The sequence below is a fragment of the Manis pentadactyla genome, chromosome 10, assembly GCF_030020395.1.
Source record: "Manis pentadactyla isolate mManPen7 chromosome 10, mManPen7.hap1, whole genome shotgun sequence".
Classification (NCBI taxonomy): Eukaryota; Metazoa; Chordata; class Mammalia; order Pholidota; family Manidae; genus Manis; species Manis pentadactyla.
This window is the reverse complement of record NC_080028.1, coordinates 113,232,964-113,245,160: the sequence shown is the minus strand read 5'-3', so window position 1 is coordinate 113,245,160 and position 12,197 is coordinate 113,232,964. Positions and strand designations below refer to the sequence as shown.

General features: G+C 36.3%; 1 protein-coding gene across 1 annotated transcript in view; it reads right to left on the bottom strand.

Moving 5' to 3' along the window:
- The window catches only part of PTPRQ (protein tyrosine phosphatase receptor type Q), a 218,203-nt gene that overhangs the window by 29,960 nt on the left and 176,046 nt on the right, over positions 1–12,197 (bottom strand). The window contains exons 37-38 of the mRNA XM_057488019.1: positions 10,510–10,609; positions 7,764–7,892 (exon numbers count right to left, since the gene is read on the bottom strand). Coding sequence (XP_057344002.1) covers positions 7,764–7,892; positions 10,510–10,609 — 229 coding nt within the window. The remainder of the gene's footprint in view (positions 1–7,763; positions 7,893–10,509; positions 10,610–12,197) is intronic.

Sequence of the window (12,197 nt, the reverse complement as noted above, 5' to 3'; positions counted from 1 at the left end):
AAAATCACATCCCATCCTTTCTGATCCTTCTTCATTCTTGTATCAAATCACCAATAACTTTTCTGTGGCGCTCAACATAAACTAAAAATATTATCCTAACCAGTCCTCAAAAAATTAAAAATAGAGCTACCAAATGACCTATCAATTCTACTTCTGGGAATATATCCAAAGGAAGTGAAAACAGTAACTCAGAAAGAGATGTGAAGCCCATGTTCATAGCAGCGTTATTCACAATTGGCAAGACACGGAAATAGCCTAAGTGCCCACTGGTGTATGGATGGATAAAGAAGTTGTGTTACATATATATAATGGAATATTATTCATCCATAAAAAAATGAGTCAATTCTACCATTTGTGACAACATGGACGGACCATGACAGCATTATTTTAAGTGAAATATGTCAGATAGAAGAGATGGATACTATATGATCTCACTTATATGTAGAATCTAATAAAAAAAAAAATCAAACTCATCTAAAAAGAGATCAGACTTGTGGTTACCAGACACAGAGTGTGTGGGAAGGGGGAATTGGAGGAAAATGGTCAAAAGGTACAAACTTCCAGGTACAAGATAATTAAGTGATGGGGTGTAATGTGCAGCATGCTGACATAGCTAATCCTGCTGTATGGTATGCAAAGTCATTAAGGGAGTCATTTCTAAGAGTTCTTATCACAGGGGGAACATTTCTTTCTTCTTCTTTTCATTGTATCTTTATGAGGATACAGACACTAACTATTGTGGTAATTATTTCACAATATATGCAAATCAAACCATCATGCTGTGTGCCTTAATCTTATAAGGTGATGTTATGCCATGTATTTCTCAATAGAACAGAAAAAAGTTAGAAGTGAAATCCTAACCACTGGCTGGACTGTACAGTTGGCTCTGAAACTTCACTCTCTAAGGTAAACAAACCACCTGAGTAAGTGAGTAATGTAATATTTTTCTTATTTAATTAGAAAAACAATTAGTAAGTGATATCTAAGTACTTTATCTGAATGCCTCCCTTATCTGTGAAAACAAACAGGTTTGAAAGGAGCTTAGCTATTTGAAGGGCAGCTCTCTGGAGACAACATCCCTTCCTTTCACATCACAGTATTTCCAGCACCTAGAACAGTGCCTGGCACTTGATGGGTGCCCACCTGATGTAGCCTCTACTCACACAAGGTGAAATGGACTTACAGATAGGGGAGGGGAAGCAATTTCCTTGCCGATGCCAAGACGCTAAGACGCCCAGGACGGCAAGGAGTTACATTTCCCTTATGACTAAGCCTCACCACATTAGCAGATTCGAAAACAACTTCTTGACAGATGTTTTATTTTGTCAACAACGTCTTCTAAATTGAAACCGTGGGCACATGCTTAGCTGCCTTAGGGGCAACAGAGCAGAAGCAGCAGAGAGAGAGGAAGAAGTGGCTGCTGACAGCTGCGTGAAGAGGTGGGCACAGGCTCTCAGTGCGGACTCCATGAAGAGGGGCAGATAACACAATGCCACGGAAAAAAAGAAGTCCAACAGCTGGAACTCCTAGCTGGAGAGGCAGGAAGGCACTGTGGCGCCCCTGGTAGGGCTTAGAAGGCAAGCTCAGAGGACTAGATTTGGAAGAAGACCATCTGCTTTAACTAACATGACTTGTGCAGAGGTGTTCTATAAAGGTTCTCATTAGTCCAAACTATTAAGTTTTAGCTCTACCAAAGGAAGAGCTCCAACTGAGCAAGACTCTCCACTGATTCTAGGAGAGAACAGTCAGTGATAGAGGAGAGACAATGAGAGTGTCATACAAATGGAAGCATTTTTCTCTGAGGTACTAATGGCATAAAGTAGAAAGACATAAAAGGATTCTGCCTAATAATGACAAAGAAAGGCATTCAGCAGAGTTGCTCAACCAGACCACTTGTGAGTCTGGAACGCTGAGAGGTCAGCTTTGAGTGCTGGTTGGGAATGGATGTTTTATGTGTGATGTGATCTCTTAAATCTTTAGTGTCTTCCTTTGACAAATGTTTGAATCTGATCAAGCATGTCCTTTGAAGAAAACATATTTTCATAAAACTATTTTAATTCTGTTACTGGGAACTTGTCAGTTAGTTAATATGAAGCAAAACAAGGCTACCTATGATCCCAAATTTCTAAATGTTATTAGCATAGAAATAGTCCTGGTTTACTCTGTTTTAAGGATGCTGAGTACTATTTCACCATCAGTGAGAATGTCAGGAGCCTTGGTCCCATCCAGCTTTGGGGCCCATGGAGACTGACTCTTCTGTAGCAGATATGAGATTCTAAGGTCAATGCATTTTCATTCTCTGTCTCCATTCATATCCTTTCCATGAAGAAACTGACTAGTTCTGGGGTGTTCAATCAGTTGCTGGGGTCCCTGCTAATGCTGACATTTCACTATGCTACCCTCAGAATGTATAAAGCAATTTTCGTGATAGAATACAAATGGCATTTCTGAGCAGAAGTGAGTGCCCAAAAGCATGCACAGCTGGCTACCTGTTGGTCAGGGCAGAAGTGCAGATTCCATGAAATGTGCTGCTCTATGTACACTCCAGAGTCAGAGAATGGGAAACGTCATCATTTTGCTCCTACATATTAGCACCTGCAGTTCTTGATATGAGCTTATGTGAAGTGTGAACCCAGACTCCATCCGTCAGATGGAGAACTCAGCTCTTGCGTCACGGTAATAATAAGACAAGAAGCATGTGAAGAAATCTAGGTGAAAGCTAACACAACATGAGAACACAGCACATTCTCAGGACATGCACATTATGAGTCAATGTGCATTTTGATAAGAATAACTTTACTGTAACAGTAACATGCAATATTAAAGAGAACATATTGTAAGTAGAAACCACAGGTTTTTGCCTTTTCTTTTTTCTTTGGCTTTGGAAAAAATAGCAACAAAACACTCAAGATCCTGCATTTAAAAATATAGAGCACACCACCTGGTAAGATTAAACAATCACAGCAGATCTTTCCACCATAACACAGTAACTTACTGGATGACAAAAATCTCCTTGCGTCTAAAGAAAAATGAAGAGTATCTGGAAGTAAAGATTCATTATTTATTAATGTCTTAAGCTTCATTCTACTTCAGGGCATTTCTTGTCTTGCATTCACATATTTTTTTCTATTGCTTATAAAATGGTTTAAGACAGAAGTAAAATTAATGACCAGAATCTGTCAAGAACTTATGGCAATTAAAATGCTAACAATTTTACATAGTATCACATACAGGTCAAATATGCATTCTTATTGAAACTACAATGAGAATTGTACTACTAAAGAACTTCCAGTTTCTACAAGTTTGAATCTCCATTAAAATATCATCATTCTTGTGCCTCATATCAATAGAGAATAAGTAATTCAAAAGAAGCAGTTATTTCCTTAGAATCACTCTCTGCATAGAAAATGCTGCTTGAAGGATACCACCAGCCCTTGTCTATTTAAGAGGGTTTATATTGATCTCGTCTAGGTATGCTCAAGAGTTAAATACATACACACAAGGCTTATATGGTTCCTCAGCATCAGCCAGACCTGGGCTAGCATTGTGGCTGCTCTATTAACTACATGTATGACTTTGGACAGTTACTTAAATTCTCTAAGCATCTTTGGTTTTTCACTTCTAAAATGGGGATAAGAGTACCTACCATGAAGGACTGAAAGATTTAAGTGAGGTCATTATACACAGAATTTAACACATAGTAATTGCTCATAAAGAGTACTAATTATCATGTTAGTAAAACCCTGTGTGTGAAAGCAAATTGGGGTAATTTTTAATATAAGGTTTATAAATAACAATGACAATACCAAATATATTCTGATTTACAGTTTACAAAGCAAATTCATAGAATTTTTTTAAATGGTACATTTCCTAAAGACAAATTTAACAGGCAAATCTCTAAAGTTGTTGGAGGAAAAAAGATACTCTTAAAATAGCAATTCAATTGTTTGTTTCATTTTGTTGAAAATTTGAATTCCATTCATGATTACTGGATTGGGCCTTGAGTCTTAAAATAATACACCATTACATTCACTCAACTAAAATAGGCAGATAATTAGTTTGGAATGATGTACAAAATTTTGGGGAAAAACTTGAGGCCCAAAAGAAATCAAGGGTCTATCAAATAAGAATATTAGTAACATTGATTAATGTTATTCTACTATTTTTTTTTATTTAGTCACATAGGAAATAAAATTTCTATGACTTAAGTGTGGAAAGATGACAGTAAAAAAATAAACTTTCTTTAGCAAATAGAGTCTTCAACTTGTGCAAATTCTGTTGGGTTACTTAATTGCAAGTGTTAGAACTCTTGCAAGGTGAGTCTGTGTCACAGCTAAATTAGTTGAAAGAAATCCACAGGGGCGGCCATTCAGCAATCTTAAAGAGGCTTTTCTATGTTTTACCCGTGTGCTTACACTGATTTGGCCAGTATTTCCTCCTATGTATCTTTCTCATTTCTGTGGTTGTGAAGAAGCCATCACAAAATGTCATTTTGTTCATTTGTTGATCAAATAAATAACCTATGAGTCACTTTCTTTTTTTTTTTTTTTTTTTTTATGAGTCACTTTCTAATCTGGTGAACATGGCATACAGGAACCCAAAATATTCAATACTCTTCCTAAGAAATACAGCTTGTGTTGTCTAAACTTAAGTATAAAATATGCATAATGAAATGATATACTTATCATTCCAAATAAGAATTTAAAACATTATGTTGGCATCTTCCTGGATGTTTTCAAGGAGATAATACTAAATCTTTGAGTTTCGTTCTTCAGGAAGGAAAAGTGTAATGTGAAAGAAACCTTCAAATCCTTTGTGAAACAAGGTAGAATACAATTAAATCATGAGCATTTACACATACAAAAATTGTAGGATGAACTGTAAAATGTGCAAGCAGAATCATAAAAATAAAGAAATTCTTAACTATAAAATCCCAAATCCTTGAAAGGATTTAGTGCCTGTCATCATAATGACATTTTGTCAATGAGGTAAGTGCCTAAAATAAATAACTTCATTATCTATTATATATTTTTGTTCTATCATTTCTTTTATGGATGTGTGGAGGTATATAACACTGAGGAAAGTTGCAAGTTCAATTAGCCTGAAAACAATGGGCAGGTTAGAAGGAAAAGAATATGCCTAAGACTCAAGCAGAAAGAGCACAGACTTGCTGGGTAGATTTAAAGGAAATCATCAAAGTTCTTTGCAAAAAAAGGCATAAGTAACTCATCAATTTGGAAGTAATTCAAACTCCTTGATTCTTCACTCCCAGAATCTACCACCAGTCTACCACCTGTTGCTCCACCCACATTAGACCCGTATGGCTTTGAATAGATTTAGACCTTCTAGCACCAGAGAGGCAGGTGTAGAGCTTTAGATCTTCCCTGAAGGCTGGCTCTATGCATATATGCACAAAACTAATTAGGGACCCATTAGTTACTGTTTTTTCTTGTTTTATTGTCTAATGCATTAGTGACTTTATCAATGTGAAAAAACTTCAATAAATAGTAAAGTTGGAGATAGGTCTCTGTATTGAAAAGAATTCATATCAAACCATTTGATGGTTATTTTAATAAATTTCTGTAGTAAATAAAGCAAAACATTATAAACTACCATTGGAATTACAAATAAGAATATTTTATACTCATGAATACTGGAATCATAACAAAGGGGAAAGAAAAAAGCATGGAAACTAAATTTTCAACTTTGGTATTATTAGGAGAAATATATATACTAATTTTCTACGTGCAAGAATAAATAAAAAAATTTATTCGATATATATTTCAAAGACATTTCTATATCCTTTAACAAATAAAGCAACATATACATTTAAAAAATGGAAGCAGGAAAACAAATAATGAGGAGTCACGGTTAACTAAGGCAGTCCCTGAATTCTAAGTACCCAATAATAGAGAATTTATAGTTATTGTCCACCTTTTCCATTAGTTGCCATGACATTGTTGAACAAATAAATCTATAGCTTTTTGATAACAGCTGCTTTCAAAAGTGGAAAAAGGGGCAAGCTGTGAAAACACACAGAGCTTAGGGGATCTGACCTCCCCATAGCCTGCCTAGAATGGTAACCTCTGTGATAAAGAATACTTTCTTAGTACTGACATTATTTTTTCATTTTATTATGTTCTATCTCCTAAGGATCTACTTACTAAAGAATTTTGGTGGATTAATAAAGATTCCTTTAAAAAATGCTCTGAAAGTTTTCGGACCCTTAGAAGTTCACATTTTAGTATGAACAGATTCAACTAAATTGCTGAAACAACTGAAATAATTGCATTGAGAGATCTGAAGTTTTATCTCTTGTACACTTTCTGATAGAGAAGAAAGAGACTGAGACCCAAGGCCTGTGGAAGGGGCACAAGGGCATTGAGAAAGGAGGGCAGAAAGGGAGTTGGGAGAATGCTACTGAAATTCAATTGGCCTCTGGCGGGGAAGAAAAAGAAACGTCCTTCTTCAGTGCAGCACGACACTGAGCACCAGGATCCCGCTTAGTGCTAGTCATCCTCTGTTATTCCTGTGATACAGTTCAGCTTTGCCAGGCTACCCTGCAAATCTATTGATCTTTCAGATATAACATCTCTGATGTGGCAAGTGATGTCCTGGGTAATATATTACCATCTTTATCATAGTCTTTAGGGCACTATCCATTTTAGATAGGAACCACCTGTATTAGAATATAAATAAAGGTAAATATTTAAATATAAAGAAGTAAGTTTGCATATCCAACCAAATTTCCTCATAATTTAATGAAAACACTTCATTTTGTGGTATCTGGAAGGACCCCACTTCTCAGATGACACTCCCTTCAACAGCAAATACTAGATGTTTTTAGAAACTGCAAATATTCTTGCAAAGTCATTCTGTTCGGTAAAGACCAACTTGGTTGGTTATATTTTGATGCCATATTTTCATAGTTAATAATTATTTTTAAAAGTTCAACATAGCTGTGCAAGTACTTTGTAACAACTGTCATGTGCTTATAAGCATCAAAAATTACTGGATCTTATAAGATCCAAACTTGCAAGACAGCCTAACAGTAGGAAATTTGATGAATTTTCTTAATAGGCAGAAGTTTCAAGTGTGTGAATATTCTGAATCATTTATAATGATTTTTAAAGGACTCAGAATTACTTATTTTTAAAAATTAAGCTCTGTACTATCTCCAATACATACTCATGACACATATTTAGTACAGGCATTTTTACTTTTCCTTCTGAAGGTCATTTTTGCTTTGTATTTTATTTTTAAAAACTAAGCAACTTAAAAAATGAAGTATCAATATACAATTTAGACTTTTCATGTAATTCTATACTAAAATGAACGGAAAGAAAGGCTTTCATAATAGTGTTATGAAACATCAAATAGTTACAAATCTAATTAAGTTAAACTTGTGATTACAAATGTAGCTATTTCCAGAAAATCTCATATAAAATAAATCTATCATATGAAGTGATTATTAAACATCGTTTTAAAGGTTTAATGTGTAAAGATATTTGTCTCAGAAAAATTTAAAGGCTGGGTGGAACATTATAGTCCAGGGTTCATAGGAACTCAAAGTATTAGGAAGATTAAGTGATTCTCTGAACACCAGTGAGAAGTGTGTAGAAGATGGAGGTCACCCTTTGAAAGAAGATCTCTATGACCTGTGTAAATAGGAGCCCCACAAACACTTCCAACAAGCACAGGTCAGAATAGGGTCACGGCCCCAGGCCCTCTGGACCACTGCTCGCCGAGGGGACTGTGCTCACCGCGTTAATCCCTCGTCCTTCAGCTCCAGGTCTGCCACTGTGATGAGTTGATCCAGCTTGAATTTAGTGTCAATAATTTCTGCATCCCGAGGAGAGTATGTGCCACCTTCTTTCTGCTTCTGTCGAATTCTAAAGTAAGTGTAGTAAAGTCCGAGAAGGGAATATTGTAGAAAGCATTTGAAATTAGATTTAGTTATCTTTTAAATAAAGACATTACATTAGTCCAATAATTTCTTCATTGGGATCACTTTTTTGAATGTATTCAAATGCATAGCTACTCAACTTCTTTTTCCTGTTTTAATTCCATAGGACCTATTCTGCTATAGTTTTCCAACACGTTTTGTCAAAGTTTCAATGTTAATGATAATTAGTTGATTAAGGACACAGCCACTGATTTAAAATACAGAGCAAATGAGACTGATGCTACAACTTGTTTCCCTCCCTCTAGACATCTCACACGTTTGTCATAAAAAGGAAATATGCCAGTGTGAGAAGAGCTCACCGCTATCAGCTCCAGTGCTAAAAGACAAAGCTGCATCATTGTTTTTACATACACAAAACGTTTTTACATACAGGAAAATAGATAAAAGTCTGTTTTGAATTGCCTCGTTGGCTTTTTATAAAAATACTGTGAGATAGATAATATCTTAATTTATTTATAATCAGAAAGCTCAGGTCCAAAAATATAAGTTACATGAATCTGAGAATCAAATCAGTCTTGTCATTTTAAACCCTTTACAGGCTTATTTTCTAGTACTTAGTATGGTATATTACAAAATAATATTTAGCTATTCTATCCATCTTTAATATATTTCAAGCATTTATTATTATGAGTTATGTATGGAATAGTATAAAATATGATCCTTGTCTTCAAGGACATTGCAATTTAGTTCAGAAGCAAGATCTAAATATAGAGAAAGCATTAAAAGAGAAAAAGATGCAAATCACACAGGACAGTAACTGATTAGTTAGAAAGTATTATGTTACTGATTAAGACTATTAGCATTTAGAGGAAGTAAAGAAGTGGGATCTGACTTGGGTGTTCCAGAGCGAGGAGGAGGAGAGACCGCATTTCTGGCCGACTGAGCAAGAGCAAAGCTATATAAAGCCTAAGGACTGTTCTGGGGAGAATGCACCTGTCTGCTAAGAGTACGTAGGGACGTTGTAGGGAGTAAGAGGGGACCATTTCCTGCCCACATAGGAGTTCCTCCTGTAAGGAAATGAGGACTCAGAAGAGATTAGAGCAAGAACACAGTATGAAGATGGCCAATGAGAGCCCCTCAAGAACAAGAACCATATCTTATACAGCCTATCTTTAAAAGTGCTGAGAATAATGACTTTCTGCATCTTCTGGCTGAATCTGAGAGTAGTACGTGGCATAAGAAAGTATCTTCTTCGGTTCTTCAAATTATCCATCAAAATGATGACTTAAGAGATCAAGATGAAACTAGATAATGTATGGCACACAGAATACAGGACAAGTTCTTCCCATAAAGTAAAAATTGAGCACGTTGAGCTCTTTAGGGATTTAGTGTAATGGCTACTTTTTATAAATGTAAGGTCCCTTTAACTCAGCAATCTACTTTATCAAGCTAGATTTTATGACCATAAACTTGGTATCTTGCCTGGGTGATGGTTTCATGAGTGCATTCACGTGTCGAAATTCATCAAGCTGTACACCAAGATTTATGGTTTTTATTTTATCTACCTCAATATTAAAAAAATGTAAAAAGAAAAGAAGGATTTCCCCTGAGGTTCTGTAAAAAAATGGGAAATTAAGAGGCTATACTGAGAATTGGAAAGGGTACTTGGAAAACATAATACAGACATGCTGGTAAAGTAAGCACGAGGAAGGGAGCCCACGATAGAAAGGAAGTTGGACATCTTGAAAGTGTTGCCCTTACTGTAAAAAATGATCTCTTCTTTATAAACCTTAAAATTAGAACTGACTAAAATACTTTTAATAAAATCTATCAAAGCTATTAATTATTCAAAAAATGTAGAACTCCTGGCGCCTTCATCTTTTGTTATCACCTGGTTGTCTCTCGGCTCTAAATCCACTTTTTGACACTGGAACTAGACTGTAAAACATTTCTCCTTTGCCAATGGGCAGGATTTTAAGCCTTGTCCGTAGAGGACACTAGAGTGACCCTACAAGGCAACGGGGCCAGGGAGATACTGCCCTTGTTTTTCCCAGGGCTGGGTTATCATCACTCCCTGTGGAAGCCCAGCAGCCCCCTGGACGAGCTCTAGCTGCCTCTGAAGTACATGCTCTTCCTCTCAGTGAGCACCGCCCACCAGCTCCTGCCACCCACACCACGCGGCAAGAGTGAGCTGCTGTTATAGACCAGTTCCAGCCTGCCCGCCCTCTAATAAGGATGTGTAGCTTCCACAGAACAGCTCCAGCCTCTTCCTCCTGTGACGTTTTCGCCCACTAGTAGGTGATAGGCTGCATGTGCCGGTGGGGGAGATACCACATCAGGCTTGGGAGTGAGATGTCTTCCATTCTCGGCCCCTGTGTTGTCCACCTCTGCCTAGAGAGCAGCTCTTGGTTGCACTTGCAATTTCTGGACCCCTTAAAATTCTCTTTCCCCATGTTTAATAGTCAACTATTCCTAGTAGTTAACAATTCTTTTTTTAAATGTTTCACACTCAGGTAACCGTTGTGGTTTCTGCCCCCTGACTGGACCAGGACTGAATAACGCCCACACAGCATCTTAGGAATGTGAGCACAAACACATCTTACCTTGCAAATGCAAAAATAGCTGTTCCAAGAAGAATGATTGAAAGGATACACAAAGTGACTGAAAGAATAATCTCCACAGTCCGTTCTGAAAGTCCCTCCCCTAGAGAGGAAGAAGCAAGACATTAGCTTTAAATACTATCTAGGAATACAAAACACAGTAAAGATTTTCTTAACTTATTTCTCAAGAATGTAATTAAATGTGCAAATGTGCTTGTTCCTCTTCTTCCCTTAGATCTTCTAACTTTGGGACTCAATCCTTGATTCTCTTTTTTCTACCCAAATCCATTCCCTTGGTGAGCCCACTCAGCCTCCTGGTTTTACTTTTCATCTCTAATGACTACTTAATTGTTATCTTACAAGCTCCAGTCTTGCTTATCCAATTGCCTGCTATATATCTTTATTTAGAAATGTCATTAAAATTTCAAAATTAGTAAGTCCAAACCTGAACTCCAATACCTCCCTCCTTACAATTGTGCGCCCTGCCTCTGAGTTGATGGCAACGTCGCTGTTTCTGTTGCTCAGGCCGAAACCCTTAGAGCCATACTTGACTCTCTTTTTCTCACAGAATACATCTGAAATCTCTGAGGAAATCCTATGGGCTCCGTATTCAAAATATATATACTCTTCACTAAAATAAACTGGGAAACTTGGAGAATTAGTAATTCTTCAGTGTGATTAGGGAACAAAAGAAATTTGGGACATTGAAATGGGGAAGCTATCAAGGCTAATGGTATGCAAAGAACAAGAGATCATCTTGATGAGGTCCCTACCTGCCAAAAAGGAAACAATTTAGACTTTATAATGAGTTAAATATGAAATTGGTCGAAATAGATTGAAAATATAAAATCCATAAGTTTTAGTATTATTCAATGAAGAATAAATAAAAAATTACTCATTTTTAAGTGCTGGTTATAGCTAGACTACCATTTCCTTGTTCTAAAAATTTGTAGTTAAAGGGAGAAAATTAAGGAGTTCCTTTCCTGGATTTCTCTTTTGAAATGATAAATGAGCAGGAAATGAATTGAAAAAAAAAATAGTTCCAGGTAAGGAAGAAAAAGCCCTTCACTAGAAGATAACTCTGTTTAATAAATGTGGAGGGATAATAAAATTAGAAATTAATTTTGCATTCCTATTCCTAATGAAATAATTGACTAAGGTAACCATAATAAATGTATCCTTAAATGATTAGGAGGATAGTTGAGAGGGAATTGGATATTTACAAGATGCCAAACTATCACCCTATAGATTATTTGCTGGTTGTAACAAGGGAAAAAACAACTTTCCAATGAAGGATCATATTGTCACTCCTCTAAACTGATCAATTTTAACATCATCGAAAATGTGACAACTAGATATTATAAACCTCCTGACATGAGATATTTTGATTTAAGCAGTAACACTTAGAAAGTTCTTGCCAGAAATGTTGCTTGTGAGTATTCAAACTTTTAGATCTTATTTCTCATTTATAAGAAAGGAGGAAAAAAAGAAAATGACACCAAGAGAGAGCAATCGGACAGACTGAGATACATGGCCCTCCCACAGGATAGCTCTCCTGGTTGCCTCAATGAGTCTATGGCATAAGGGGAGAAGAAAAGAAGAAAAAGTTTCTTCTAGATTGAAGGAGATGAAGAGACACAATAATCAAAAATAATGTGTGAGTCTTTAATTTGGATTCTGATTCAAACTAA